The 25,348-nt window shown below is 36.5% G+C and overlaps 7 protein-coding genes and 1 long non-coding RNA gene across 10 annotated transcripts; 5 read left to right on the top strand and 3 right to left on the bottom strand.

Moving 5' to 3' along the window:
- Nucleotides 1-12: 12 nt before the first annotated feature.
- Nucleotides 13-1,655, bottom strand: LOC104721456 (uncharacterized). Its single transcript, XM_010439443.3, has one exon. The coding sequence runs from the start codon at nt 1,573-1,575 to the stop codon at nt 181-183; it is 1,395 nt and encodes a 464-aa protein (XP_010437745.2). The 5' UTR covers nt 1,576-1,655; the 3' UTR covers nt 13-180.
- Nucleotides 1,656-6,614: 4,959 nt separating this feature from the next.
- LOC104721455 (uncharacterized) lies at nt 6,615-8,297 on the top strand. Of its 2 annotated transcripts, none has more exons than XR_757028.3 (7): nt 6,615-6,741; nt 6,860-6,934; nt 7,219-7,296; nt 7,390-7,468; nt 7,547-7,644; nt 7,722-7,819; nt 7,895-8,297. It is a non-coding gene; the product is annotated as an uncharacterized LOC104721455 (long non-coding RNA). The 2 variants fall into 2 exon arrangements; XR_015571469.1 differs by having other exon boundaries at nt 7,383-7,468.
- Nucleotides 8,298-8,586: 289 nt separating this feature from the next.
- LOC104727589 (F-box/kelch-repeat protein At2g43270-like) lies at nt 8,587-9,636 on the top strand. The gene is made up of 2 exons (XM_087471035.1): nt 8,587-9,076; nt 9,281-9,636. Exons 1-2 carry the CDS (start codon nt 8,587-8,589, stop codon nt 9,634-9,636), a joined length of 846 nt encoding a protein of 281 aa, XP_087327161.1.
- Nucleotides 9,637-9,695: 59 nt separating this feature from the next.
- Nucleotides 9,696-10,978, top strand: LOC147933597 (uncharacterized). The gene is made up of 2 exons (XM_087471031.1): nt 9,696-9,822; nt 10,674-10,978. Exons 1-2 carry the CDS (start codon nt 9,696-9,698, stop codon nt 10,976-10,978), a joined length of 432 nt encoding a protein of 143 aa, XP_087327157.1.
- A 710-nt stretch (nt 10,979-11,688) lies between these two features.
- On the top strand, nt 11,689-17,351 carry LOC104721453 (putative ubiquitin-like-specific protease 2A). The gene is made up of 17 exons (XM_087473262.1): nt 11,689-12,049; nt 12,139-12,198; nt 12,486-12,535; nt 12,629-12,719; nt 12,827-12,873; nt 13,055-13,252; nt 13,324-13,399; nt 13,595-13,703; nt 14,148-14,201; nt 14,352-14,483; nt 14,667-14,867; nt 14,943-14,998; nt 15,087-15,174; nt 15,548-15,635; nt 15,954-16,073; nt 16,416-16,769; nt 16,862-17,351. The coding sequence occupies exons 1-17, from the start codon at nt 11,875-11,877 to the stop codon at nt 17,300-17,302; spliced, it is 2,340 nt and encodes a 779-aa protein (XP_087329388.1). The 5' UTR covers nt 11,689-11,874; the 3' UTR covers nt 17,303-17,351.
- A 91-nt stretch (nt 17,352-17,442) lies between these two features.
- LOC104721454 (uncharacterized) lies at nt 17,443-20,068 on the bottom strand. Its single transcript, XM_010439442.3, has 6 exons — nt 19,096-20,068; nt 18,919-19,014; nt 18,786-18,826; nt 18,517-18,634; nt 17,874-17,954; nt 17,443-17,771 (listed from the first exon to the last, which is right to left on the bottom strand). The coding sequence occupies exons 1-6, from the start codon at nt 19,291-19,293 to the stop codon at nt 17,700-17,702; spliced, it is 606 nt and encodes a 201-aa protein (XP_010437744.1). The 5' UTR covers nt 19,294-20,068; the 3' UTR covers nt 17,443-17,699.
- LOC104721452 (protein EXECUTER 1, chloroplastic-like) lies at nt 19,954-24,306 on the top strand. Of its 2 annotated transcripts, XM_010439438.3 has the most exons (12): nt 19,954-20,691; nt 20,790-20,906; nt 21,007-21,072; nt 21,167-21,273; nt 21,371-21,452; nt 21,704-22,426; nt 22,515-22,638; nt 22,878-23,047; nt 23,329-23,403; nt 23,504-23,596; nt 23,694-23,847; nt 23,935-24,306. In XM_010439438.3, exons 1-11 carry the CDS (start codon nt 20,314-20,316, stop codon nt 23,784-23,786), a joined length of 2,028 nt encoding a protein of 675 aa, XP_010437740.2. In that variant the 5' UTR covers nt 19,954-20,313; the 3' UTR covers nt 23,787-23,847; nt 23,935-24,306. The 2 variants fall into 2 exon arrangements, with proteins under 2 accessions (XP_010437740.2, XP_087329389.1); XM_087473263.1 differs by lacking the exons at nt 19,954-20,691; nt 20,790-20,906 and having other exon boundaries at nt 21,015-21,068.
- On the bottom strand, nt 24,285-25,159 carry LOC104721451 (costars family protein At4g33640). The gene is made up of 2 exons (XM_010439436.3): nt 24,843-25,159; nt 24,285-24,657 (listed from the first exon to the last, which is right to left on the bottom strand). Exons 1-2 carry the CDS (start codon nt 24,921-24,923, stop codon nt 24,460-24,462), a joined length of 279 nt encoding a protein of 92 aa, XP_010437738.1. The 5' UTR covers nt 24,924-25,159; the 3' UTR covers nt 24,285-24,459.
- Between the last annotated feature and the right edge of the window lie 189 nt (nt 25,160-25,348).

Genomic DNA, 25,348 nt, shown 5'->3' with positions numbered 1-25,348 from the left:
GAACGCAATGTATGAAACTATGAATATGGTCAGATTTATTTGATCGACATTGCAATAGTACATTGATCATCTATTCATCTTCATTCATTTATTCTAGATAGTTACAGATTAAAAAACTGAGTATTGTTACAGTCAATACTCATCAATCCTATAGCTACCAATATAAGTTTCTCAGCAACATCAATAACATACATCTAATGAACTATTATTTCCGTGGCTGCGCTCTGCAATCTCTTTCATATCTCTTATGCTAAACTGACCCAAAACTCTTCTTGCCCACTCGCCAAAATAAGTCTCATCGTATCCGATCATAGCGTTCTTATATATCGACATACATCGCCTATCCGTATCTGGGAATTGACATATTTCCCCAACCGGGTCATGCCAAGAGCCTTCATGTCTCATCCCTGACCAATTAGCTCCCCATTGGAACACAAGCTGGCCAACTCCTGCAAGTTTAAGCCATCCTTTGGGGAAAAACTCCATTACACTACTATTTTTATCCATTAGAAACAAGTTGGTGAGTTGTGCACCGTGTGGTGATACTAACACATCGGTCTTCTTCATCAGCTCCACTTGCTCACAAAATGTTAGATTATTCGAATATGAAACATGAATTTCACACCCATCTACTCTCTCACACTCTCTCTTAAAGACATCAATCACCATTGACTCGTTTCTGAAAGATCTGGCTCCGGTTCTCAATAGCAATGTCATACCGATTTTGGGTCTTGATGTCTCGGATGAGCTGATATTACAGTAGTTCCTGGCTTTGCATCTAATGAGATCAAAAGCTTCCATTCTTCTCTCCCTTGACATTCCACCTTCATTGTGTCTCATTACAACCGCCTTCTCAAAGCAAACCGGCTTGTCCTCATTAACAAACCGTAAGTACTCGGGTTCTTGACCGTAAGTGGCTTTGATTATCTCGCTCAACCAATGCCCCATCCCAAACCGTAGTTCTCCCCAGTGGTATAAAACCCATCTTTGAGGCTTTTCACACTGGTTTCTTAAGCTCCAAGAAACAAACGGTACAACTGCCGTTAGTCCATGCCACAAGTTACCGTAATCGTACTGGTTATAAGAAATAAACGTCAAGCCCTTCTGAAGAACAGCGTTACTCGGAAGAGCTTCAGGCCAAGCCAGCGCGTAATAGTTCCACGCCCCATCATGCTCATCAACCCCTTTCAAGCACAAAAGCCTTCCTTTGGAAGAATCTGAAGGAAATTCTTGATACTGAGCCTCGCCTTTGGTTTGGTTATCATAGAGAGAGCTCATGAACCAAGTATGACCTTCGAGTGGTTTGTTCGAGAAACGATAGTCCTTGAGAGGAAGGAATGTCACCGATTCACGTAGCTTCTCAACCAAGTAAGCCGTCTTGTTCTCGGATATTAATTGTTCAGGTTGGTATTTCAGATACGTCAAGAGTGCAGGAGGGAGTGGAAGGGAATGCTGAAAAGAAAAGATTTGGAGAAGAACAAAAATAGTGACAACGAGGCACAAGACGTTCAAGTAGAACTTAAGGGACGATAAGCAAGTAACTAGCCTACGCCAAACACTAGCTTTAGTCGTCATTGTGAAGTAGCTGAGTGAATCAAATTGAGTTAAGCAGCAGAATCAATTTAATTTGATGAAATATGTGAATTAAGCTTGTGAGGAACGTATATAATCAAAACGACTAATTAAAAAATTTACAGGCACAACCATGATGCATTAATAGCGTGGAATTAACCAACACATGCTTTCCGTTTTTCTCTCCTAGTTTTACAATTTTTTTATTGCACACTATACATTAAACTACTCTGACTTTAGATGAGGTGCATACAAATAAAATTTTCTAATCGAATTATTCATATATAATTAAGCAACTGGTCTTTGTTTAGTTTTCTTGTGTTAAAGGTCGACTGATTATATTTTATCGGCTTTTGTGCTAGATCGGTAGATCCATAATAGGTGAAATAGATTTAGTGCCGAATATTTAAATATATATTGAGAGCTGAAATAAATTTAGTTTCCTGATTTTTTTTTTTTTTTATTATTTTTTTTTTTTGGTAGCCTAATAATTTTTATTAGAACCAATTTGTGAAGAAAGATCATAGTTTTTATAAGATGAGATGGAACTCGTGAGGGTAAAAAAAAAAACTAACTTGATTTGCCGAAGAAGTTGATTGATTGCATGTTTGAAAAACGACATTTATCAAATCTGCGTCCACATTGTTTTTTTTTTCTGCAATTATAAAGACGTTCGTATATGATAGTTTATATATTTATTAGACCAACAAAATTTAAGAGATAAATAATACTTAGAGGGGTTATTAGTGCTATACTTTTTTAATAGATTTAGAAATCCAAACAAAAATAACGTGTTATTTAATTATTTATTTTAAAATATTTATTAAAATTATGTGTTATTGGTTCTATGGTTTACAAATACTTGTTAAAATTCTATGTTATTCATTTAATGATTTGTTTTTTGGATTTCAAAATTCATATTAATTGATTTGAAACTGTAAAAAAAAAAGGATTCAAATCCAAGTATAAAACATGTTATTTCAAAATTCATGTATTTTGATTTTCATAATTTACAATTCTATATGAATTTAAAAATCACTTCTCCAATAAACAGCCTCTTAAATAAAAGAAAGAGATGAACATAGAAAAGTACTAATTTTAGAGACTGTTATTGGAGAATTGATTTGTAAATCCATATAGAATTGTAAATTATGAAAATCAAAACACATCGATTTTGAAATAACATGTTCTTAGGATTTGAATTCTTCTATTTTACACTTTCAAATTCATTCAAATTCATTTAAAACATAATATAGATTTTGAATTCCAAAACGAATCATTAAATGAATAACATTAGATTTTAACAAGTATTTATAAATCATAGAAACAATAACACATAATTTTGATAAGTATTTTAAAATCAATAGTTGAATAACAAATGATTATTGTTTGGATTTCATTAAATGAATAACATGATATTTTAACAAGTATTTATAAATCATAGAACCTATAACACATAATTTTGATAAATATTTTAAAATCAATAGTTGAATAACAAATGATTATTGTTTGGATTTCCAAATCCATAAAAATCAATAACCCTCTCTTAATAAATTTTAACATCACAAATGTTCATATAAGGCAAAGATTGTAAATAGTAGTTTATTGCAAATTTGACGAACAAATAATGTACTTTTAAACTGTTTGTTTGTAGTTTGACTGAATAATTATATGCACTTATACTAATATTTCTCCAATGTTTTCAATTGTTGGTTTCTCTAAAGGTTTAGTTCAAACTTACAACTATATACATGTAATAAGAGGGAAAAACCTTATATCTAAACAAATTCAATTTAATTGTTGCTTAGACTGAGACGCATAGTGGGTTTGTCAATGATTTGGTGTACTATAGTTCTCAAGGAGATCTAAAGATACTAACATGTGGAGATGACAACCACATCAAATCATGGAATTCATCAAATGGGACCATTTATTGGCAATTGATCCATACCGCGTCATTGAATAGTTTTGATTTGCACCAAGATGGAAATAACATGATATGTATTCGATAACAACCATTTCTACTAATGTTGTATACTTGTACTTTTGAAAATACTAATGTAGTTTTTTCAGCAACTCTTTACATCAGATGTGTTAGGAAATGTAATGAAACCAAACTTAAGAGTACATGATGGACAGCCGAATGCTTATCACATATTTTCCATAATGGTATGAATTAGGCTTGCGACTTCGGTTAATTCGGTTAATTCGATTCGGTTTTTCGGATAATTCGGGAATTGTAAATTCTAGCGAATGTAACCGAATACAAGTTCGGTTCGGGTCGGCTACATGTTCAGTTTTTTTGGTTCGGACAGTTCGGTTACTATGTCACCCAAATACCATGGACTCAAAACACATAACACAGAACAATCTAACATTAACATATTGATTCATGACATTAAGCATCATATAATACAAGTTTTGCTTACAAAAAACAACAACATTAGTCAATCCTAGTCACATACATAGGACTATTGGAGACAATTTACAAAAAAACAACAAGTTCAAAAGGCAATCCTACAGTTGGATTCCTACTTGTCTCGTCTCAAGTAAAGAGACTTTTACAGACAGTTCACAGTTGTTCCAAAAAATATTGTAGGGAGCCAAAAGTTAGAAGAGATCATCAGAAATGACAAAATATCAATGATCCTTTCCTCTTACCAAGATGCATTTGGTATATTGTCATTCAAAACTCCATGCCAAAAAATAGGTAGTTAATAGCTATATTAGTTTATTCAAAAGATATAGAGAGTTACTTGTGTTCATCTCTCGATCATGGATGTCCGGATGGGTGTCCCTCACTCTGTGAAGCTGCACAATGTAAATGATCGTCAGTTAGTGAATGGTTTAAAGAGAGTAACACAAAAAACTTAAATAAAAGAGAAATGAGTTACCTAAGGACTCATGAAACTGCAATTCCTCAAACATCTGAACTAAACCCCTCCGACTCCACAAATGCAAACGGAAGCTCACTAAGTACAATCATCTCGTTGACAGACCTTCGAAACAATCCCTAATCATACTTGATTGCTGTCATTACACCACTGCTATCACCAGCCAATACATTCTGAGTACCACTCTCTTCGTGCATCTTGAACAACTTACACCTTTTTATGTGATTTTTCATGGCACTTGTTCCATGTATCATTGTGTCACAACCGATCTCCTGACCACGGTAACGACAATTAGCAAGTGCAGGCTCATGCACTTTTTGAATGAAATGCTCCCACACCGGAGATCTATGGCCTAGCTTTTTCCTCGGTTGGGACGGAAGAGGAGAAGTCTCTCGCTGAGTTCTTCTTCTTTTCCCTCGAACGGAAGCACCTGACGGAGCATCTTCTCCATCAACCTCACCAGGCATAAACGGTTCGTTGTTGTGTTCACCAGAATCGTGAGACATCGAAGACCTGTTCAAAGAAAACACAATTAGACAAACATCCAGAAGAACTACACAAACGAAGAAGACAAACAACACAGTCCATTTCTGTCGATTAAGAATACAATTTGACTACTAAGATTACTATGACTATGAATCATAGACGGACAACAAAAAAAATCTCAAAAACATGCTTTAAACCACTAGTCTCACAATTTTAAAGACCCAGATTAGGATTCCTAAACACACTATAGCCAAGTAAATAACAACAAAACGTCAAAAAACTTGGAGAAGAAATAGACAAGAACTTGGAGAAGATTTAGAGAGAAGAACTTACCTTGATGATTAAGAACAAGGATGATCTCAGTTTAAACGCATAAATCAAAGAGGAAATCCAAGAACTCTCTCGATCGCACTCGGAGTCGCAGCAGTCGAGAGCAAAAGGTATTTAGGTTTTTCGATTAGGTTAGAACTAATAAAACCGGTTTATTAGCTTATATAGGTAGGGTTAATTTTTGGTTATCCGTCGGTTTACCCTCTCTGAACCGAACCGAATATAAAACCAAAAAAAAAATTCTTTTTTCCAATCGGATCACAACCAAATATATAACCGAACCGATTTGTCCAAATTTCGGTTCGGGCCGCTTCGGACAAATCGGTTCGGTTCGGATTCGCAGTCCTAGTATGAATGGTAGTTTTGAACTCAAGTTAAACAACGACGGAGAAAAGTGGGTTGAATATTGATAGAGTCATATAATTATTTCAGTTATGTTTTACAATTTTACAAGTAATCTCAGTTTTATCTTAAGCAAAAAAATTGGCAGATTGTTATGTTGTGGTGTTGAACCTTCTACAAAAGGTTTGGGTCGCTTGGTTGAACTTCATATACAATCTCTTACTATCCAATGGCTATATAGTAGTGGGTGATGAATATTGTATGAAGGTGTGGAATGTGGAAAGTAATCATCTCTTCAGAAAAATCACTATAGACGATTCAAAAATTCCGGTAATTTCATTATACACTAGGAGATATTAAATGCTATAAAGCACAAATCAACATTTTCCAAAATTATAATATAATAACAAAAATTATTGTTATATTTGTTTTAAAATGTTATTTTGTTTTAGACAGTATTTAATTTTAATATTGCGATTTTTGGTAAATCTACATATATCTTTTTAAATAATAATTATTTTAGAATATTATAGTATCTTAATTTGTTCGATGTATATTAGTATTGTATATTGTTTGTTTGTTGTATTTGTATCATTATTATGTGAAATATTTTAAAGTAGTAATTATTAGATTCTAATTGTGAGAAAATAAAATTTATTAATTAATTTATCAACTACATAAATTTAGATTTACCAATCCAGCGATGTAGAATAATATTAAAAACACACATTTTTTTTATAAATTGAGTAATATATCTTCATTTTTAAAAATTCAAATCACAACATAATATATGTAGAAAAAATCTACATGTTTATTTATCATATGTATCATATGATACTTAAAAACATAATTTGTAAATGAAATAAAATAAATAGGATAGGAGAATTATAATTTAAAATCTACATATTCTCTCTCTAATCGTAATTCCGGTTTAAGAAAGGACCGGGTTTGATTGTTAGAATTAGGCCGGCGCAACTTAATATGATCTTCGTCTAAACCGGGAGAAGGAGAAAAAGAAAAGAGAAAGATGAAGTATATTGAAAGAGGAGGAGGGAGACGTCGAGTGACGGTGTTATTCCCGGGTTTCAAGGCGGCGATCCTACCGGCTCCGGCACGGGTAATTTCTGCGCCTTTTGATTATGTCTTGTGGTTAGTCTGTATGGGTCAATATATTTTCCTGTAATTGCTCGCTGGATCTGGTCAATTGAGTGTTATGATTGATATATATGTAACAGGTGTCTTTACCGAAGAAAGACTGAGAGATTCAACCAAACCACCGAGGGAGGGTAATGCGGGCTCACCCGATTGAGGTAAGAGTGGTTAATGCTTGATTCTCTATTACACAGTCGTCACTGTTCCATGTTGTTGTTGTTGTTGTTGTTTGGCGTGTCAGTACTTGTTTTGTTTTCTACATTCCTTCCATAGGTTTTTTTGTGGAACCCTTTCGAATATTTTGCGAGTTTTCATCCAAGACAAGTGCATATGGGCTTGTCTGTGGGTTTGGTTGCTGAACAGAAACAAGATCACACACATTGTTACTTCCTTTTGATTCTGTCTGATCTACTATTCTAATCGTCCTCTCTTCCATCTACAGATTATGATGGCCACTTCTATTATGATGTCTGGGTGGTCAGAGAGCAAGTCACCCTCACAGCCATTCTTTTTTTTACTGGTAAGGACTTAGATCCAATATCCCACTCTTTACATCTTCCTGTCTTTGAATGTGTGTTCTCAACTCTGCATTCATTGATTTGGAAGGATATAGGGGACCGGCAATGATGTAAATCTTGAGAAACACCCCACAAGTGTTCTGCAAAAACAATGCATTCAGATACTTGAGACCGGTGAGCTTTTTACCCTCCCGACTTGGCCATACTAATTACCTAGCTCGTGCTTACTCATCTACGTCTAAAAACCTGCAGATGGAGAGATAAGCATATGAAGTGATGATGGGAAGATGGGAGACTAATGTATAAAACTGAGCATGACTCTGTCTGACCAATTCAACAGAGGAATACAAGTCGGTTTTTGTACTTGGCATGACTCTCCCTCGGGAATGAATCTCTCTCGGTCTCCCCTCACCTTTTGTTTTCTCAGGCTATAGGGCCACACAGTGGACACTATCTTCCAACAAGACAAAACCTTCTTAAGTTTCTTAGAGGAGCACAATGTTGATTGATCTCACCAATGTTAAGGTAAGAAAAAATAAATACACTATATTTGCAACAAACATTCTACTGCAGAGATCCATAAAATGTTGTATATTGCAGAGATGCTCTGTGAATGAGGAATATAATCCACTGCGGACGAAGAAGAAGGACCAAAAGAAATCCCAGAAGAAGTTGTCAGAGCAAGAAGAGAGAGAGAAAGAGAGCACAGAATGCAGTGTTTGATCCTGTAAAGAGAGACTTGACTTGTAAATGGACAAGTGGGATATGGTCCAAGAATTGGGTGTGTTAGAGAACGGAGCTACAAGCACAAGCGCGGTGGAGCAAGTCAGCCTCTCTCTCCTCGGGTTTCGCCAGCTAATCTAGTCTAACCAATAAGATCTTCTAGAACTATGTAAAATTATTTTTTACATATATTCCTTTTATTGTGTCAAGGACACATTTTTTACTTTCCTTTTTATTGTATGTAGAATTTTTACGTATCAAGGAAACATTTTTAGCCCCATGCAGAGGTAGTTTGTTTCCCTGCTTTACTATATAGTCTATGTACGTACTCTCCCCTTTTTGGTCAACGTCTTTCCTTTTTAACACGTACGTACAGTATTATGAAAACGAAACTTTCAGTTTCTTTCATCAATTACGTTATGGTATTATGGAGACAATGTTACTTTCCATAACAGAGACAGAGATAATGACTTTCCCTAATACTATATTTTTTCACGGTTCTCGAATATGTATATATAATATATCAATGAAAATAAAGGGTTAAGGGCGACAGTAGCTAGCTAGCAGGCATGGAAGAACTACCGTTTGATGTAGAAATCGAGATCTTGCTGAGACTTCCAGTGCAACCTCTGCGTCGATTAGAATTGGTTTCAAAACAATGGAGAAGTTTGATAAGATCTCGAGATTTCATGGAGCGGTACTTGGTTCATCAGAAATCCAAACACCGTTTCACGATCCTTGCTAGTGTCAAAGTCGTGGACCCGTTCGCTCATGAAGTTTCCCGGGAACCTCGATTTATCCGTTACTTCCATTCATCAGACGGTGATCCCGGATTTTCCTATATGCGGCTTCAAAATAACGAAGGTGTTCCTTGTCTCTCATGCGACGGTTTCATCTGCTGTCCGAGACCTGGTAACAAGTTTCTGTTTATTAATCGGGCGACTCGTCAGGTGATCCAAGTCGAACAACAATCTCTTTGTCACCGTCCACAGAAATTTGAAAGTCATCTAACTTTACCCGAATTCCACTGCAGAACACATATTCTTTATCACGGCATGTGTACGTAACAAATATACTGCCTTCGTTTATTTATTTAAGTTTATTTTCACAAGAATTAAAACTGTTGGAGTTGACATTTAATTATTATAAATAATTCAGAAAGAGTTTTGTTTGGTTTTTTGTTTTTTAAAGTTCTCTTTTCCTATATATATATAGCTAATTGATTATTAATGTCATTTGTATTATTTCATTTCTTACATGCAGCGAATCATCAGTTTTCCAACCTGCCGTTTAGCAGCTTGTTAGGATTTGGGAGAGACAGAGTGAGCGGAGCTTATAAACTTGTTAGGTTATTTGAACCGCCTGGGGAGAATACGTTATGCACAGGATGCGAGCTTTTTTCGCTTAAGGCAAGGAAATGGATATACACAAGCCATGTTCCTATACCTTGCTTTAATGGGCAACCTTCAGCGAGCGTTAACGGATCCATCTATTGGTTCACTGCTTATCTATGGTTAATGGAAGCAGAGTATTCAACAACGGCCAAGATCATAGCATTTGATCTTCACACACACAGATTCCGTGCAGTCCATCACCCTCCTACCGAATTCATCTCGTGAACCTTAGGGATCAAGTATGGATCGTAGAGCAACAACTTAACTGTTTGGAGATGTGGAGCATGGATAGAGGAGAAGACGCATGGGGGAAAATGTATTCAATTGATCTAAAAAGCCATGCAAGGACTAGTTTGGGGGAGGTGCTTATGCCAATTGAAATCTGCCGCGACGGAAAGGTGTTGATTAACGGTAACAAGCCAAAGATGCAAATCACTCGGGTTTCATAAAAAGGTTGCTCAAATATGACCCGCGTACTAAAACTTTTGCCTATGGCGCCCCCTACTTCAAAACTTGGGTCCTTGCTCCCTACTTCCAGTCTCTCTTCTCTTTCGATACAATTTACTAAAGAGTTTTTTTCTTTCTTTCTTTTTCGATACAATTTATTAATTAGTATTCTAGATGATCATCTTCTCTTCTAGTTTTATTTTTCTTGTTTCTTATTACACTATTATGATCAATTTATTTACATTCCAAACTGATGCGATGCAACGTTTGTCCCTTACATCTTTCTTTTGAATCATGGACTAGCTGATTGCCTCCGTTATTTTTTTCTTTTAATTTTTAATGAGATGGCAAGTTAATCCATTTCTTACGAAAGTAAAGATCGTAAAGAAGAACAAAGTGTTTATAAAGCCATTATTTTTGTTAAAGGATTTTCATTCAATAAAAGAAGTTTTACAAAATCTGCTAAGGGTATCAAATAATACTGAACAAAAAGACTAGTATAAACTTTACACCAGAAATGTTCATATAGGCCGAAGAAGATATTAGACAGTGTTTTATTGCAAATTTAACGAATAAATATGCACTATTGTATAAAATTTAATATATAACAACAAACATCACCAATTTTTTTAATATAATATCACTATGAGTTAAGAACCAAATGATTATTTTCACGAGCACAAACAAATGTAAAATACAACAAATGAAAATCAAAAGGAAATTAAAGGTACAAATCATGTAACGAGGGTATGCCTAAATAACCAAACCAAAACACACCACATTGAAAACATTACAACAATAATATATAATAAAAGATGCATCAGTCACACGTGATGAAGTGATAATTCAAGGACTCGATGTAGAAGGCGGAGGAGAGAAGAACGGAATGGATGGGAGATTAGTTGGAAGAGAAGGAATTACCGTAGGAAACGAAGGCAACGTTGGCATTGGAGGCATTACAGTGGGAATTGCGGGAAAATTTGGTTGTGGCAAAGATGATGGCATTGGAAACGGAGGCATTGCAGTAGGCATTGTGGGAAGAGTTTGTAGAGATGGTTGTGGCAACGTTGATGGCAATGGAGGTAGTCCCATTGTCGGGATAGGCAGGCTTGGAATTTGAGGAATAGGTTGTTGTTGTTGCTGGAGAAGCCGGCGTGAGGCTGAACAAGTGTTGATCATAGTAGAGGAAGAAGAGAGACTCACGAAAAAAGCAATGAGAAAGAGCTTGTATGATGCCATGTTGACGAAACTCTCTAGTTATGGTTAAGCCTTCACTTTGTATATATTGCTTTGTGTTGATGAGAAATTTAAAGAAATGCCAATGAGTTTATATAGTGGCAAGAGTCTTCGATGGAGTACAAAGACTTTATGTACTTAACAATTTCTGTATGGTTGGCTTGAGCTTTTGGTTGTTCAACTTAATGTGTTTTTTTTTTAGTAAATTATTTTGACAAATCAAGAAATTTTATTAAAGTTAGTTCAACAATCAAAATCCTCCTACTCTAATAATATATATGTACGTGGTTACCTAATAAATAACCACACTTTAAAATATCCATTTAAGCTTAAAATGCACAATTAATACCAATTTACCACCGTAATATATATAGTATTTTATAATCTCATTAATGTTTTTTTTTTAATAAAAAAGATAGGTAAAATATATGAAATACAAAATAAAACTGTGCCAATCTGTGACTCTGTGATTAAACCGGAGCTTCCCAAAACTACAATCGAAACCGGATAGACAAACAATTCAAGGGTTGAACGGTTGAACCGGGAATAGCCTTTCTTCCTTATCAGTATCGGTACGATTTTAAAAATCAAATTGAAATTTCAAAAATCATGTGTGGTCAACTGGTCATCCCAAAAGTCGAACATAACCAAGAGAGACAGAATTGGAAACCCAAATTTTCAAATTCAATAATATCTTGTGATGTCGCATCGTAGTACAGCGTACGCCTCGAGAACCTTCTCAAGCCGTCGGAACTGTAACCCAGTATTATTCTGGCGCCGATGAGTCTCCGATCAGTTCAATCCCGCAGTAAAAGGAAGTCGACTGGAGTATACGATTTCACCGAAGAGGAAGAACGCGTCGAAGAGATGTCGAAGAAACTCCTTCGGAAATACGATTCCCCTGTCACTACTAAAACCTCCTCCGCCGTCGATAAGTATGACTTCCTTCGATGCTGTAAGTGTCTTCTTCTCTGAATCTTCCCCATTTAATTCTTGTATCGATTTTGTTTATTCACTTCTTTTGTGATGTTTTTCCAATTGCAGTTGCAAAGAACACCCTAAGCGAGAGTAAAGAAATGGACTGCGTAGTTATTGATGTTGAAGGTAATACCAATAAAACTACATCTCTGAGAACAGTTACTCTACTGCAAATTATGACAATTTGTTCTAGGCTATGTGCCCTGTAGGGTTTCAGATTCTCAGTTGCTAATGAGTTAGATCAGAACTTACTTAATTTGTAGTTTAATTCTTAAGAATGTGTTTTCAGAAAGTGTCCTTAAAGAAGGAATTGTGGCTATATGAGTTACTGCAGCGATCACCGTTTCCTTGATCTTTTATCTATTTGGTCATCTAAAGCTTTGGCTAATCTGACTTCTTTTGGGTTTATACAGTACCAGCAAAAGAAGAACATTCAAGGTGTGAACTCAGCGGAGATGCAACTGTGAGCCTCTCTCATGCAGTCATGAAGGACTTAGTATAAGGAATTAGAATGTCTACAAGTTTTCTAACTTTTGTTGTACTATATATTTTGCAGGGTGATCTGATTGATTTAATCTCCAATGGCTCCCATGGAAGTATTGGAATTGATTCATCAACTTCATCATCTCTCTCAGAAAATGATGAAGGTATTTAGCATTTTAGTGTTCTTTATCTTTAATTTCAGTTATTTTTTTTGTTCGGTTTCTTCCTTCAAAATTGCTTGCTCTAAAGAATCTTCTGATTATATTTTTAGCCTCAACTGGAGAAGCCACAAATCCTGCTTCTGATCCGCTTGAAGTTGTAAGTCTCTTTGAGTATACTGTTCTTTCTAATTGGAGATAGCTTAGGATCACAAACAAGATGAAAAACACAAGCTCTTCTTCCTCTGAAAATTTGTCAATTTGCTGTTTGTCTCAAGATTTATGCACGTGGGTTTATATGTTCATAGTATCTCATGCTTTTTCTTTTTCTGCATATACAGGATCTCGAGATTGCACAAGTTCTTCTTAACCCTGATGTTATTATATATGGAGATATATACTGTACAAACTCGAAGTTAACATTTTCACGTAGCTGTATGAATGTTGAAAGTTCATCAGTAAATGCCACTAAAGGGACCTTTAGTTGTCAGTGGAGAATAGAAGATATCATCAAAATTGAGTCTCAGTGGTGTTTGGAGGTGAGTTCTGTTAGAGCTTCATTTATAGGTCGATGGGTTTTCTTTAATGATGCTTGAGCTCTATTTTTTAGGTTGAGACTGCTTTTGTCAACGTCCTTCTGAAGTCCACGGAGCCAGAAGCAGTTGACACTGCGGAAGAGATTTCAGGTCCTAACATATGTTCACTTTTGTTTATATTAGTGTGGCTTAAGTTCAAAGGATTTTCTTTTTCTCACAGGAGGGATTCCTTACATTGTTAGCTGAAATAAGAAGGGCACACACACATCATATCTCTCTTTGTGTAGTTTTTGATGTTTACAACGTCAACTTATGTCTAACTAACATCTGTACCCATGCTGACAGGAATTGATCTCCTAAAATTTTCCGTTTATGACCCTAAATGGTATGAAGAAGTAGAAACCATCAAATCCTTGGACTCGAGATACAAGGATATTTGGTTTGACACCATAACGTAAGTCATTTAGAAATATTTTTTTGCACCATTGTGTTAGAATATTCATTGTAGTTCTCCCCACTTCCTCCCCTTCCATCATTACCTTCCATTATTATCATGTTGGTGGTATATGACTCAACTAGTCGTTTTCTGAAGTCTTGAATGATTTGTATATATTTGTTTTTTTCGACATCGTTAACAGAATTGTTGACAGATATATACCAAATATATGTGCACTATCATATACAAAATTCTCTTGCCTTCAATTGTTTCCTGGTTACCTAATTAAATTTCTTAGAAGCTGTACAAATCAATATATGAAAGAGCTTTTGACCTTAAACAAGGACCACTTATGTTTTAAATCCTGTAAAAGGTTCGAGGAGAAAGAAGTTAGTAAGATAGGAAAATTATCTGGTGGGTTCTAAGTTATAACTTTTATTTGTCGTTGTTGAATTTTGACAGGGAAAGCGAGGAAAGTGCTTGTACTGGACAGAATTTGGGAACTTCACTCACTAAGTGAGTATGAACTTTAATATTTCTGAATAATGTGATTTATAGAAATGTTGGTAAATGTAATCTGACAGTTTGGTGGTGTACTCTTCTTTTATGTTATTTTATGACTTTATCTTACCTCTTGATATGTGCTGTTTGTATTCTGATCTTCAGTCTCGCTGATTCATTTGAAGATCTAGTCTACCCTCAAGGAGAGCCAGATTCTGTAGTAGTTAGGAAGCAAGACATTGAGCTTCTGAAGCCAAGACGTTTCATCAACGATACAATCATTGATTTTTATATCAAGTAAGTCATTATCTTAACATTAAAGGTAATAAAAACTGTGTCTGTAGAGCAGATGATGCCTATAAGCCAAAAGCAAGGCTTGTCAAACCCTTGTCGTATTATATTTGTTTTCATTTATATTTTACCGTTTTAATGCATAAGTTAGTTCGAAGCAGCTTGTAAAGTTTGGTTTGATGCTTACAGGTACCTTAAGAATCGAATTCCGCCGCAGGAACGAGGCAGATTCCACTTCTTCAACTGTTTCTTTTTCCGTAAGCTGGCTAATTTAGACAAAGGTTCACCTAGCACGTTTGGAGGAAGGGAAGCATACCAACGTGTTCAGAAGTGGACTAAGAATGTGGATATTTTTGAAAAAGATTATATATTTATTCCTATAAACTTCAGGTGAAAACATATTTCTCACAGATAACTATTTTTCTTACCGCTGATAAGATGACTTATACTTGCACTTGATTGCAGTTTTCACTGGAGTCTGATTATCATCTGTCATCCCGGTGAATTGGTTCCTTCTCATGGTAAGATTAACTCGTTATGTTATTTCCTTATCCTCGTTGACTTTGTTTTACATTTTGTAAATAAATTTTTACTCTTCTGGTAATGAAGTCGAAAACCCACAAAGGGTTCCCTGTATCTTGCATCTAGACTCAATTAAAGGAAGCCACAAAGGTGGTCTCATAAATATTTTTCCGAGGTATGATCTTAACACGTTTCATCAAACTTCACTGCCCTAGCATTTACTCGTTCTTTTCATTTGGATTCAAGAGGCCATTTTAAGTGACGGTACTTTTGAATTTAGCTTCGAGAGTTGTTGCTAGTTGGATGCTACTTATGAATGAGGCTGGATCCAATTTTTTTCGTTGAGATCAAAGCTGACTAAGGGGTGTTTAGGTTTACAGTTGATGATTGGTCTTTTTAATGGGAGGTCTTTAATAATTTTCTGCACATTTACATATTTTTGTTGTTCCGTTTTTCCACTTTTCCACTTACATATGTTTGTTGATGATTGATCTTTTTAATGGGAGGATTTTTTCATAACAATTCAAATGTCCATCATGTGATCATAGTTACCTACGTGAAGAGTGGAAAGCGAGGCATGGAAACACAACTAGTGATTTCGAAAGAGCTCCAGATATGCAGTCCATCTCACTTGAGGTAGCTTCCTAACAAGGATAAAGTTATCTTGAGTTCAGATAGAAGTCGCATGTCAAAACTATTATGTTTTGTCATGGTGTCGTAAACCCCTGTTCCAGATTATCTTAGTGCATATAGTACTCCTGCTTGTATTCGTGCGATAGATGCATTTTGATGAGCTTTATGTTTTTGTGTAACATATCATATCAGTTTTGGTTGTTAGGTTATCTTCGAAAAACATGTTTCTATTCTAGTGGAGTCAAATGATATTTCCAATGTGAATTTTGTGAATTTCTTCAGTGGCTTTTCTGATGCTATTGCTTCATTTGAAAAATTCAGCTCCCTCAGCAAGAGAATTCGTTTGACTGTGGCCTCTTTTTGCTCCACTATTTGGACCTTTTTGTGGCTCAAGCTCCTGCTAAATTCAATCCATCCCTTATCACAAGATCAGCAAAATTTGTAAGTAGTCTTGTTTCCATCTCCTTGGATATGATGAAGTTGCATCTGACATACAGATTTTTAGTTTACTATTTCCTTAAACTTAAAGAGTGACAATTGAAACAAGCATTTGAGAATCTTATCAAGTTCTGGCAATTATTGTTTTAGAAAATTGATACAATCTTTTAGAATCTTATTTACGTTCACTATGGAGTCTTTATTGAGTTGTAGTGTAGTGCTTTTACTTGTGTAAATAATTCAACTTGTGAGAAGATCTTCCTTATTCGTTATGATATGAAAGCACTCCACCGAGAAACATTGATATGAATGGGATGGTTTAACTTATTTTCTGCATCTTTTCAGCTAACTAGGAATTGGTTTCCTGCGAAGGAAGCTTCACTTAAGCGTAGATACATCTTAGAATTGCTTTACAATCTCCACAAAGGTCATGATCCAAGTATTCTTCCAGCTAGTTCCAAAAGTGAACCGCCTCATTATGGAGTTTTCAACAAGAATGATCAAGCAAATGAAAGCAAAAATGTGATTGAGAGCTGTAACTGGAGGAAACCATTTGATGATTCATCATCAAGCGTTACAGACATTCCCCAAACAAAGACTTGCTCGCCAGTTCTGATTCTTAGCAAAGAAACTTTTTGCACAGGAGGTTATGACCCTCAGTCTTCTAAGCTCCGAAAGGTCTTTATGTCGCCTATAGTGGTAAAATTGCCTTTTCTATATCTTCAGTTTAGATTCCACTGCTAATTATCTTATGTTGATAGCTATTCTATACTTTTTCCTCCCCAAACTAGGAAGAAGTTCAAGAAAGTGGTGAGAAGAAAACCCATGTGATAGATACATTACAAAAAGAGGACAAGAAAATGGACATACAAGAATCTATTCATCACGAGATAGATACATTAAGAAAAGAGGAATGCAGGCTTTATATCGTGGACAGTGAAGATGAAGAAACTGTTTCAGTAGAATATGTCTCTGATTCTGAAGATTCATGTGAAGTTGAGATGAAAGGAGAAGATGATGATGAGCTTAGAGTTACCGGAGAATCCGCAGGGATTCATAGAAGCAGAGAAATCAAGTCTGATTCAGCAGTGATCGAAAAAGGAGTGAACAAGAGTAGAGATTCAAATGCTGCTTCTTGTTATAATGACATTCTTCTTGTGTTGTCTGATGATGAGAGTAGCTCAGACGAAAAAGAAAACTTCTTAGTCACAAGTTCAAATGTGATATTGTAATGTAATGAAGATGAATATCGCCAATCTAATGCGATTATTATTTGTCTGATTCTCTAATCTCGTAGATAAATTACAATTTCATTTTAGCTTCGCTTCCTCTTTGGCCTTTAGAAAGATGTAGCATTCATCAATTAGCTACATTTTTCTTATATTGACAATCAATTTACTATATACTGCAAGTAATTTACATCAACATGTCGAAATTCATATTCAGTAGTTCTTGTCTCGTATTAGACAAATATCAAAGCTTCGATTTCAACAAACAAAAAAAAACAAAAGAATCTGCTGTTATTATCCAATCCAAGTGGAAGGATGAAAACAGAGAGCTCACACAAACGTTTTAATACAAAAAGAAACTGATGTTTTCCATCCAATGAAGCTGTACTTGTGATCACATTCACACGTCATCGTCTCTATTCTGATGCTCTAGGAGCAATTGTTCCAACTCTTCCCTGCGTCTGGCTATCTCCTGCAACAACAGTCAATGATTTAGAAGGCATTTGAGGAATATGATAAATTGATAATGATGCAGAGTATAGAAACTAGATGATAATAAACTATCAATACTTGCCTCAAGATCCTTGACGGCTTGTTCTCTTGAAATTTCCTTCTGCTGTCGAGCACGCTTCAGAAAGCCGATGCATAGAACTCCCTGAAGTAAGACAAAGATCAAATATTGACAGTGAAAAGTTCAGAGATATTGCCAAGAAAGGGAAAGTTTTTCCCAACCAAATCAAACATTAGCAGATCCAAAATTGGCAGAATAGGAAAGAAAGTGATTCAGGCGAAAGTGGTAACTAAAACCTCGACCAAAAAGCTCATTTTCTAGGAAATAACTATAGAGACTAGCTACACTATATGAAGCACCTATTGTTCAGAGTTAAGAGCTATCCAAGTGATCCTAAAGGTCTGTGACCAAAATGCCATCATGGTTTCTTACCAGAACCCCCCCCCCCCCCCCCCCCCCATATATATCATATAAAGAGAGCTGGTACCATATACCAAGATGCTAGACTCTTCACTTAAAAATCTAAAGAAACAATAAGATGCAAAATCCAAGATTCATTATCGAGTGAAATGCATTCTGATAAGCAAGAGGCAACCACAACAACGCACAAACAAATATGAAAAAAAAAAAAAAATGAACAGTAATACAAGAAGAGAGGAATAATAAGCAGATGTGATATTTGACAAAAAAAAGAAGGAGATCGTACTGAAATGAAATAGATAACCCCACAGGCAAGGAGCAAGTAGCTAGCGATATTCTGAAGAAGCATGAGATCCTTCCTTTGAGCCAAATAGTCAGGGAAAGCTCTTGTCATCACAGCAGCACTGAAAATAACACAAAGATATAGTAACTAAGAAACAGTCTCATTCTTAAGATCCTCGCCTTAAATTAGCTTAAAGCAACACTCCAAAAATCACATTACAACAGAAGCACGAGATTCACTCCAACACAAGAGGTAGTAAAAAGGTAACTTACAAAATCTGAAGCATTCCTCTCCCAGCCCAGAATTCAAGAACCTGTGTAGAAATAGGAGCATATCAGAAACAATTCATAGTTGTAAAAAAATTGAGAAAAAAAAAAGGAAAGAGATAAAAGAGAAAGTATGAACCTTTGAGAATCTGAGAATGAAACCCCATTCCGTCTCAACGAGAACAACAAAGCAAGCAATCACCACAGCATAACACCGGAATATTCCATCAAAGAGCTGCTCAGAAGAAACAATAAAAAAGCTTCAGAAAAAGATCAAATCTAATGACTGCGAACAGAGAGAAGAAGAGATGATTACATCGTGGCTGTCTCGGAAGGAGCGAACGGCAGCGAGAACATTAACGACAACGCAGAGAATGGCGATGAGAGAGGTGACGACGCTGAAGCATCTGCAAACCACAAGGAAAGGGTCTGCTCTGTTTCCGAGCTTCAATTTCGCGGATCGTGGAGAAGGTCCGCCGGCGGGGGTTTCTTCGATTTCATCATTCCTCTCCATCGTACACCAAATTTCACAATTCCTCTACTTGCTCTTTGCTTCAGGAGAAGATCCGCCTTCTTAGGTGTGTACGATTTAGAAATCGAAACGGAGAAGCCTTGTTAATAGAGGATTTCACAAGTTGGGTAACTACTACTACTACTGGGGGAAAAGCTGGATTCTTTCACACCGGACGTTCTCTCAAAGCCTTCTCTTTTATTTGATTCTTCTTTCTTCTTTAGGATATAACTTCTCAAGCTTACATTATTGTTAGAAAGATATTTAATAATTGGGGTTACAAAGATATTTTGCATTCATGACCACATCATCATCATTCACAGCTTTTTTTTTATTTAACCAGAGTCGGTTCTAATAAAATACTAATTCAGAGGCTCCACGTATCCACCAATTTTGATCAAATCTAACTCTTACGAATAGACATTAGAAGAGTTAATGAAGTTTTTTTTCTCTAAATAGGTCCCCTCCCCTGGCTAAAAAACTAATAAAGTTGATAGGAGGGAACCACTTGGGAGTTGGGAGAGTGGTTCCACTCCAGCCTAGTCACATACATGTTCATGGATTCGACGTATCTTCCTCTTTGTGAGGTTAAGTTTACTACAGTGTCAAATAATCTCATCTCATTTGTGTATAACTCGTTTGATAACACGATGTACTCTATTTACACGCACACAAACACAACTAGAGCTCCAGAGTGAGAATAGAAAGCTTACGTTCGAGAGCCGGATATAGGTTTTGGATAAGTAAAGTTACTGCGTTCGTTTTGTTGCTCTAACCCTATCTCAATCCATCCGCATACCAAAAACAAAATAAACGTTTTGAAGGTTTGGTTGGTTAGTAACATAACAACAACACATACAATAATATAAACACTCACGAGTCACACACGCACGATACCGTTTGGACAATCATCATCATCAAATTAAAAGCCCGTTTCATCCACACAACACAAATATATTCGATTCCTCCAAACACCACCACAAAAAGCTCTCTTTCATCCCCCTCTCATCTCTCTCTCCGGCGATGTCTTCCTTATCCACGCCGCCGTCACAAAATCTCTCCTTTTCCCCCGCCGCTGCCACGTCATCCAGGCTCACTCCCTCCAAAAGACCCTTTTACCCTCCTCATCGTCTCCCCGATCCCACAGCTCTCTGCCGCTGCTCCTCCTCCGATGATGATAGCCCTAGATGGGACTCCGCGATTCAGGATGTCCTCAAAAGCGCCATCAAAAGCTTCGATTCGGTCTTGAGCTGGTACTCCAATCAGGATAACGATGCTTACGACGACGTCGAGCAATATTCGGGGGATATCAACGAGAACCAAGACGATTGGGATTGGGAGCGATGGAAGAAGCATTTCGAACTTGTCGATGACCAAGACCGTCTTCTCTCCGTCTTAAAGGTTCCTCCTCCTCTTCATGATTCATTCTATCTATCATTCATTCATGATATTGTTGTTCTAATGAGGAGGGGATTTTATATTTTTGGGTGTACGTACAGTCGCAATTGAAACGAGCCATCAAACGAGAAGACTATGAAGATTCTGCAAGCCTTAAGGTGGCAATTGCAGCTGCAGCTACGAATGATGCTGTTGGCAAAGTCATGTCAAGTTTCTATGTAATTAACTCTTCCTTATGATCATAGCTTCTATGAACACTGTTGGGGATACTTACATTTGATTCTGAAAGATTCCTTTTTTTTTTTGTATTTATTATAGAAAGCTGTTCTAGAAGAGCGTTACAAGGATGCAGTAGACTTGCGAGACAAAGCTGGTGCTGGGTTGGTGAGCTCGTTATTTGTTTTTTTTCTTCGTTTCTTTTCTAACTGTGGTTTAGCTTCTTCTTGGTGTTACATCGTCTTCTCTATATGGCTGGCAGGTAGGTTGGTGGTCAGGTATCTCTGAAGATGTCAAAGATCCTTTTGGTCTTATTGTTCAAATTACTGCAGAGCATGGAAGATATGTGGCAAGAAGTTATAATCCTCGGTACTTCTATCTATCTTCTTTCCTTATCAATTTATCTGTGGCACTGTGAGTTTTGTGTATCAAAAATTGTGTTATTTGACAACCATTTCTCTCTCAGGCAACTTAGTACATCTGCTGCTGGTGCTCCTCTTTTTGAAATATTTCTGACACATGATGGAAAAGGGAACTACAAAAAGCAGGTTCCTTTACTCCTTAATCCTAGGGTGTTACTGTCCAATTTGAGTAATTGGGGTATTCATTGGAGAATCATGTTCCGGGTTTAGTTGATGAACTTGGGGGTATGCTTCACTTGGTTCTTTATAGGAAGCTGAACTTTTTCAGTAGATAGCAAAGTGTGATTTCCCTAAGTTATCTCTCAAGATTAATGTTTACAGATTATCTAGATGGAGTAATATATTTCGATGTTAAACTGGGATGTGTGCTTCTTCAGGCTGTGTACTTGAAATGGAAGGAGATTTTTCCAGACGTACCTACTATGCCCTCCAGAACTTTAAATTCTGGTAGGTTTTTGACTTCACCGGGAAGGAAGGAAGATACGGGTAATATTGTCGTCGAGAGTAGTGAAGATGAAGAGAGTGATAACTCAGATGATGATTCTGATCTCCTTGAGGAATCTTCTGGTTTCCAAAGTTTCCTGCGAGATATGATTCCTGGGGTCAAGGTCAAGGTTATGAAAGTAACTGCGCCAGGAAGGGTGGACAAGGATTTCATCTCAAAAGTTATTGAGCAGATAGCTGATGAGGAAGATGAAGAGAACGATCTTAATATAGAAGATATAGATGTGGAAGACAGCACTAAGGCTGAAATCGATGAAAAAGATGCTGACTTCGAATTGGAATCTGTGACGGATGAAATCGTTGACAACAAAGGAGGGAGAGAAATCGCAGTTAAATTTGTTATTGGCGATATTGTTGATCGGCTTTCTGGAAACCAACCTCTTAAAGAGTCGCTTCGATCCCCTGCCAATCTGGAATCTGTGGAGAATTCTTCGTTTTATCTTCGCTTAGAGAAAGACTTAAACGTACAAGAACCTAAGGGTGTAGAAAGTACACTAATTGATGGAAAAGGTAGCCGCCATAGTAGACGTAGGATTGATAACATTATGGTTAATCTGGCCAAATCTATTGAGAAAGAGAAGAAGATTTCTGTCAAGGTTTGTTTTGCTGTGTAGGCTATTTGTCTTTCTTCTTGTTTTACCTCAAAAAGAGAGGCGCAGCTTATTCTAGAAATCTATGTTACAGATGCTGAAGGATGTTGGGGAGTTATTAAGCCTCACTCTCAGCCAGGCTCAAAACCGTCAACAGTTGTCGGGTTTGACGAAATTCCGTCGCATTGATGTGACACCATCACTAGATCCTTTAGACGGTGAGTGAGTAAATTGATTGAATGTGCGTTGTTTTGTGTTTTCTTTATTGATGACTCCTAAGCTATTGTCATTTTATTAGTATTGGTTGCTAAGCTGTTAGAAGAAATTTTTGGGTGTGACAAGTGAATCTGTGCGATAGAATACTATCGGTTTTGTAACTTTCCGTGGAAATACCATATTTCTCACATCAGCTCTCAGTATGAAATGGATTTTAATTTTCATGTTCTTCTCTATCCAGGACTTTATATTGGCGCACATGGGCTGTATACATCAGAAGTAATCCATTTAAAACGCAAGTTTGGCCAGTGGAAAGGTGGAAAGGATTCTAAGAAGCCAACAGATATTGAATTTTATGAATATGTTGAAGCTGTGAAATTAACCGGAGATCCTTATGTGCCTGCTGGGAAGGTTAGCTTTATGTTTTTTCTTGTATGAGGTATTAAGACAGATATGAAAACTTGTAGGTTTTATGGTCAGTGTTAAGAACTTGCGTAATCAAAAGACTGTGTTACCTAATCTGGTAAAAATTACACGCTGTTACCTTTCTGACTACATAGAAAACCAGTATTATCATGCAATAGTCACTTGGTTGTATAAATACTATCCTTCTATTTTTAGTAACTCTTCCATACTACTTTTCTATTGCCATATCATGATGTGTGCCTTACCATAGTCTTATCCCATGACAGGTTGCATTTCGGGCAAAGATTGGTAGACGTTATGAGCTCCCACATAAAGGACTCATCCCCGAAGAATTTGGAGTGGTGTGCTTACAACGCTATTCAGATTTATCATTAGTTATGTGTTCTTATTGAAGTTCTGGTTTGTGTAGCTTCATAATAGAGTTTTTTCTAAAAAATGCAGATTGCCAGATATAAAGGACAAGGTAGGCTTGCTGATCCTGGATTTCGTAATCCGAGATGGGTAGATGGCGAGCTTGTAATCCTCGATGGCAAGGTTCCTCTCTTCGTCTCTCACTAAACTAAAACTAACTTGTCCATGACCGAATCTTAAAATGTTGACAATTTTTTTGTGTGTGATGTGGTTGATGCAGTATGTAAAAGGAGGACCCGTCGTCGGATTCGTCTATTGGGCACCTGAATATCACTTTGTGATGTTCTTCAACCGCCTGAGGCTTCAAGCCTAGTTTCTTTTTGGTCTTCTGCTCTACAATCGAGGAAGGGTTTTCTTCTGGCTGTAACCATTGTGTAAGTATACTCCTAGAGACACAAGTAGATATGAAGTCGAGTTGGTACTGAGGAAGATGTAACTGAAATGGTTTAGATTATTTGCAGATTCATGGGATAGGTTATGCCTAGGATAAGATTACTTCAAGATCAGGGTTCACTCTTGTCTTTCTTGACCTGTACAGAGCTCCTCGCTCTCTCTGGAGCTTGGATTAAGGTGCCTAACTTGCAGCAAGAAGATTTAACACGCGAGAGAATCATTGATCATGCAGTCAGTTAGTTTGATTCTGAGACTTTGGTCAGAAAGGAAACTGGATTGTAAAGCTGGTGAAGTTTCTTTAGATATATGTAAATTAGTGTTTGTTTCTTCAGATATTGCTATTATGGATATATAAACTTGGTAAAGCGTTGTTATGAGATTCCCTTTTGTATAGCTCTGTTTATATATAAGGGCAGAAGAGAAGAAATATTTCTTGTTAATATATTTGTTGCATGCAAGAATTTAGAAATAGCTCAAAAGCTTGTACGTGATTCTTCCAATAGAGAAGCAAAGGAAAAACATTGGTGTTGGAGATTTATCATTTTAACACACACACACAAACAGAGAGAATATAAAGATTATAAAATGGGAACTTAGGAGGAGGCAGCAGCAGCAGCAGCTTGTGGTGGTGGTGGTCGGAGAGTGATCTCAACCTTGTCGTGAACACCTTGAAGCAAGAGTTCACCTTCGAAAGCCACAATTTTGCGTTTCTTGGCGGCTCTCAATGTCCCAACCAATGCTTCGAAGATGTTGGCACATCGGTCGTCATTGAACAAGACTCCAAACGTCACCTGAACAAATCAATCTTTGAGGATCAGATTCATATCAATCAACCATTTTTATTTTATTTTAGATCTGAACGAGAGTAATTGTGACGATCTTGAGATAAAAGAGATTGTGGATTCCAGATATAGGGAGATCTAAGAAGAGCTAAAGGAGAGAAAGAAAGAGAGGAAAAGAAGAGAGAGAGAGAGACCTTGTAAGAGCCATCGGTCTGACGAGAACCAAGACGATGGATCTCTTCTTCCAGTTTCTGAATCTCTTCTTCTACGTTCATTCTTTTCTTTCTTTCTTCTAGTTCCTTATTAGATCCTTGGAGAGAATGTTGTTAGAAGAAGAAGAAGAATAGGATTGAGCAAGAGAATCTTTCCAATCTGATGAAGACAGCTTGATTAATGATGACACATCCTCCAACTTCTTTGTCCTGTCGAAAAACAGATACTCACACTGAACCGGTTTGAAACCTTATCGTACCGATTTTTTCTTCACAATTAAATAATTTAACCACACCTCGTCTGGTTTAAATAGAACATCAGCCGGTTTAATCTTATGTAGCTCGGTGATATAAAAAAAGTACTGTAGTATTTGAAACTCTTATTCGTTTATCTCGTGATGTTGTTTTTCAAAAATATATTTTTTAAAAATTAAAGGGCAATTGACAAAAATAGCACTATCTTAAGTTTTTATTCCAAAACTAACACA

The sequence above is a fragment of the Camelina sativa genome, chromosome 11 (assembly GCF_030686135.1).
Source record: "Camelina sativa cultivar CO46 ecotype springtype chromosome 11, ASM3068613v1".
Lineage (NCBI taxonomy): Eukaryota > Viridiplantae > Streptophyta > Magnoliopsida > Brassicales > Brassicaceae > Camelina > Camelina sativa.
This window is presented reverse-complemented; position numbering and strand designations above follow the sequence as displayed.

Excerpts from the sequence above, each read along its gene's own strand:
- LOC104721456 (XM_010439443.3), bottom strand. The coding sequence starts at position 1,575 with ATGACGACTAAAGCTAGTGTTTGGCGTAGGCTAGTTACTTGCTTATCG.
- LOC104727589 (XM_087471035.1), top strand. The coding sequence starts at position 8,587 with ATGGAAGAACTACCGTTTGATGTAGAAATCGAGATCTTGCTGAGACTT. Across the intron at positions 9,077-9,280 it reads TATTCTTTATCACGGCATGT|CGAATCATCAGTTTTCCAAC; the intron begins GTACGTAACAAA and ends TCTTACATGCAG.
- LOC147933597 (XM_087471031.1), top strand. The coding sequence starts at position 9,696 with ATGGATAGAGGAGAAGACGCATGGGGGAAAATGTATTCAATTGATCTA. Across the intron at positions 9,823-10,673 it reads CGGAAAGGTGTTGATTAACG|ATGCATCAGTCACACGTGAT; the intron begins GTAACAAGCCAA and ends ATATAATAAAAG.
- LOC104721453 (XM_087473262.1), top strand. The coding sequence starts at position 11,875 with ATGAGTCTCCGATCAGTTCAATCCCGCAGTAAAAGGAAGTCGACTGGA. Across the intron at positions 12,720-12,826 it reads TCTCTCAGAAAATGATGAAG|CCTCAACTGGAGAAGCCACA; the intron begins GTATTTAGCATT and ends TTATATTTTTAG. Across the intron at positions 13,253-13,323 it reads AGTCTCAGTGGTGTTTGGAG|GTTGAGACTGCTTTTGTCAA; the intron begins GTGAGTTCTGTT and ends TCTATTTTTTAG.
- LOC104721454 (XM_010439442.3), bottom strand. The coding sequence starts at position 19,293 with ATGGAGAGGAATGATGAAATCGAAGAAACCCCCGCCGGCGGACCTTCT. Across the intron at positions 18,827-18,918 it reads TCATTCTCAGATTCTCAAAG|GTTCTTGAATTCTGGGCTGG; the intron begins GTTCATACTTTC and ends ATTTCTACACAG. Across the intron at positions 18,635-18,785 it reads AGAGGAATGCTTCAGATTTT|TGCTGCTGTGATGACAAGAG; the intron begins GTAAGTTACCTT and ends TGTTATTTTCAG.
- LOC104721452 (XM_010439438.3), top strand. The coding sequence starts at position 20,314 with ATGTCTTCCTTATCCACGCCGCCGTCACAAAATCTCTCCTTTTCCCCC. Across the intron at positions 22,639-22,877 it reads ATCACTAGATCCTTTAGACG|GACTTTATATTGGCGCACAT; the intron begins GTGAGTGAGTAA and ends TTCTCTATCCAG. Across the intron at positions 23,048-23,328 it reads CTTATGTGCCTGCTGGGAAG|GTTGCATTTCGGGCAAAGAT; the intron begins GTTAGCTTTATG and ends ATCCCATGACAG.
- LOC104721451 (XM_010439436.3), bottom strand. The coding sequence starts at position 24,923 with ATGAACGTAGAAGAAGAGATTCAGAAACTGGAAGAAGAGATCCATCGT. Across the intron at positions 24,658-24,842 it reads AGACCGATGGCTCTTACAAG|GTGACGTTTGGAGTCTTGTT; the intron begins GTCTCTCTCTCT and ends TGATTTGTTCAG.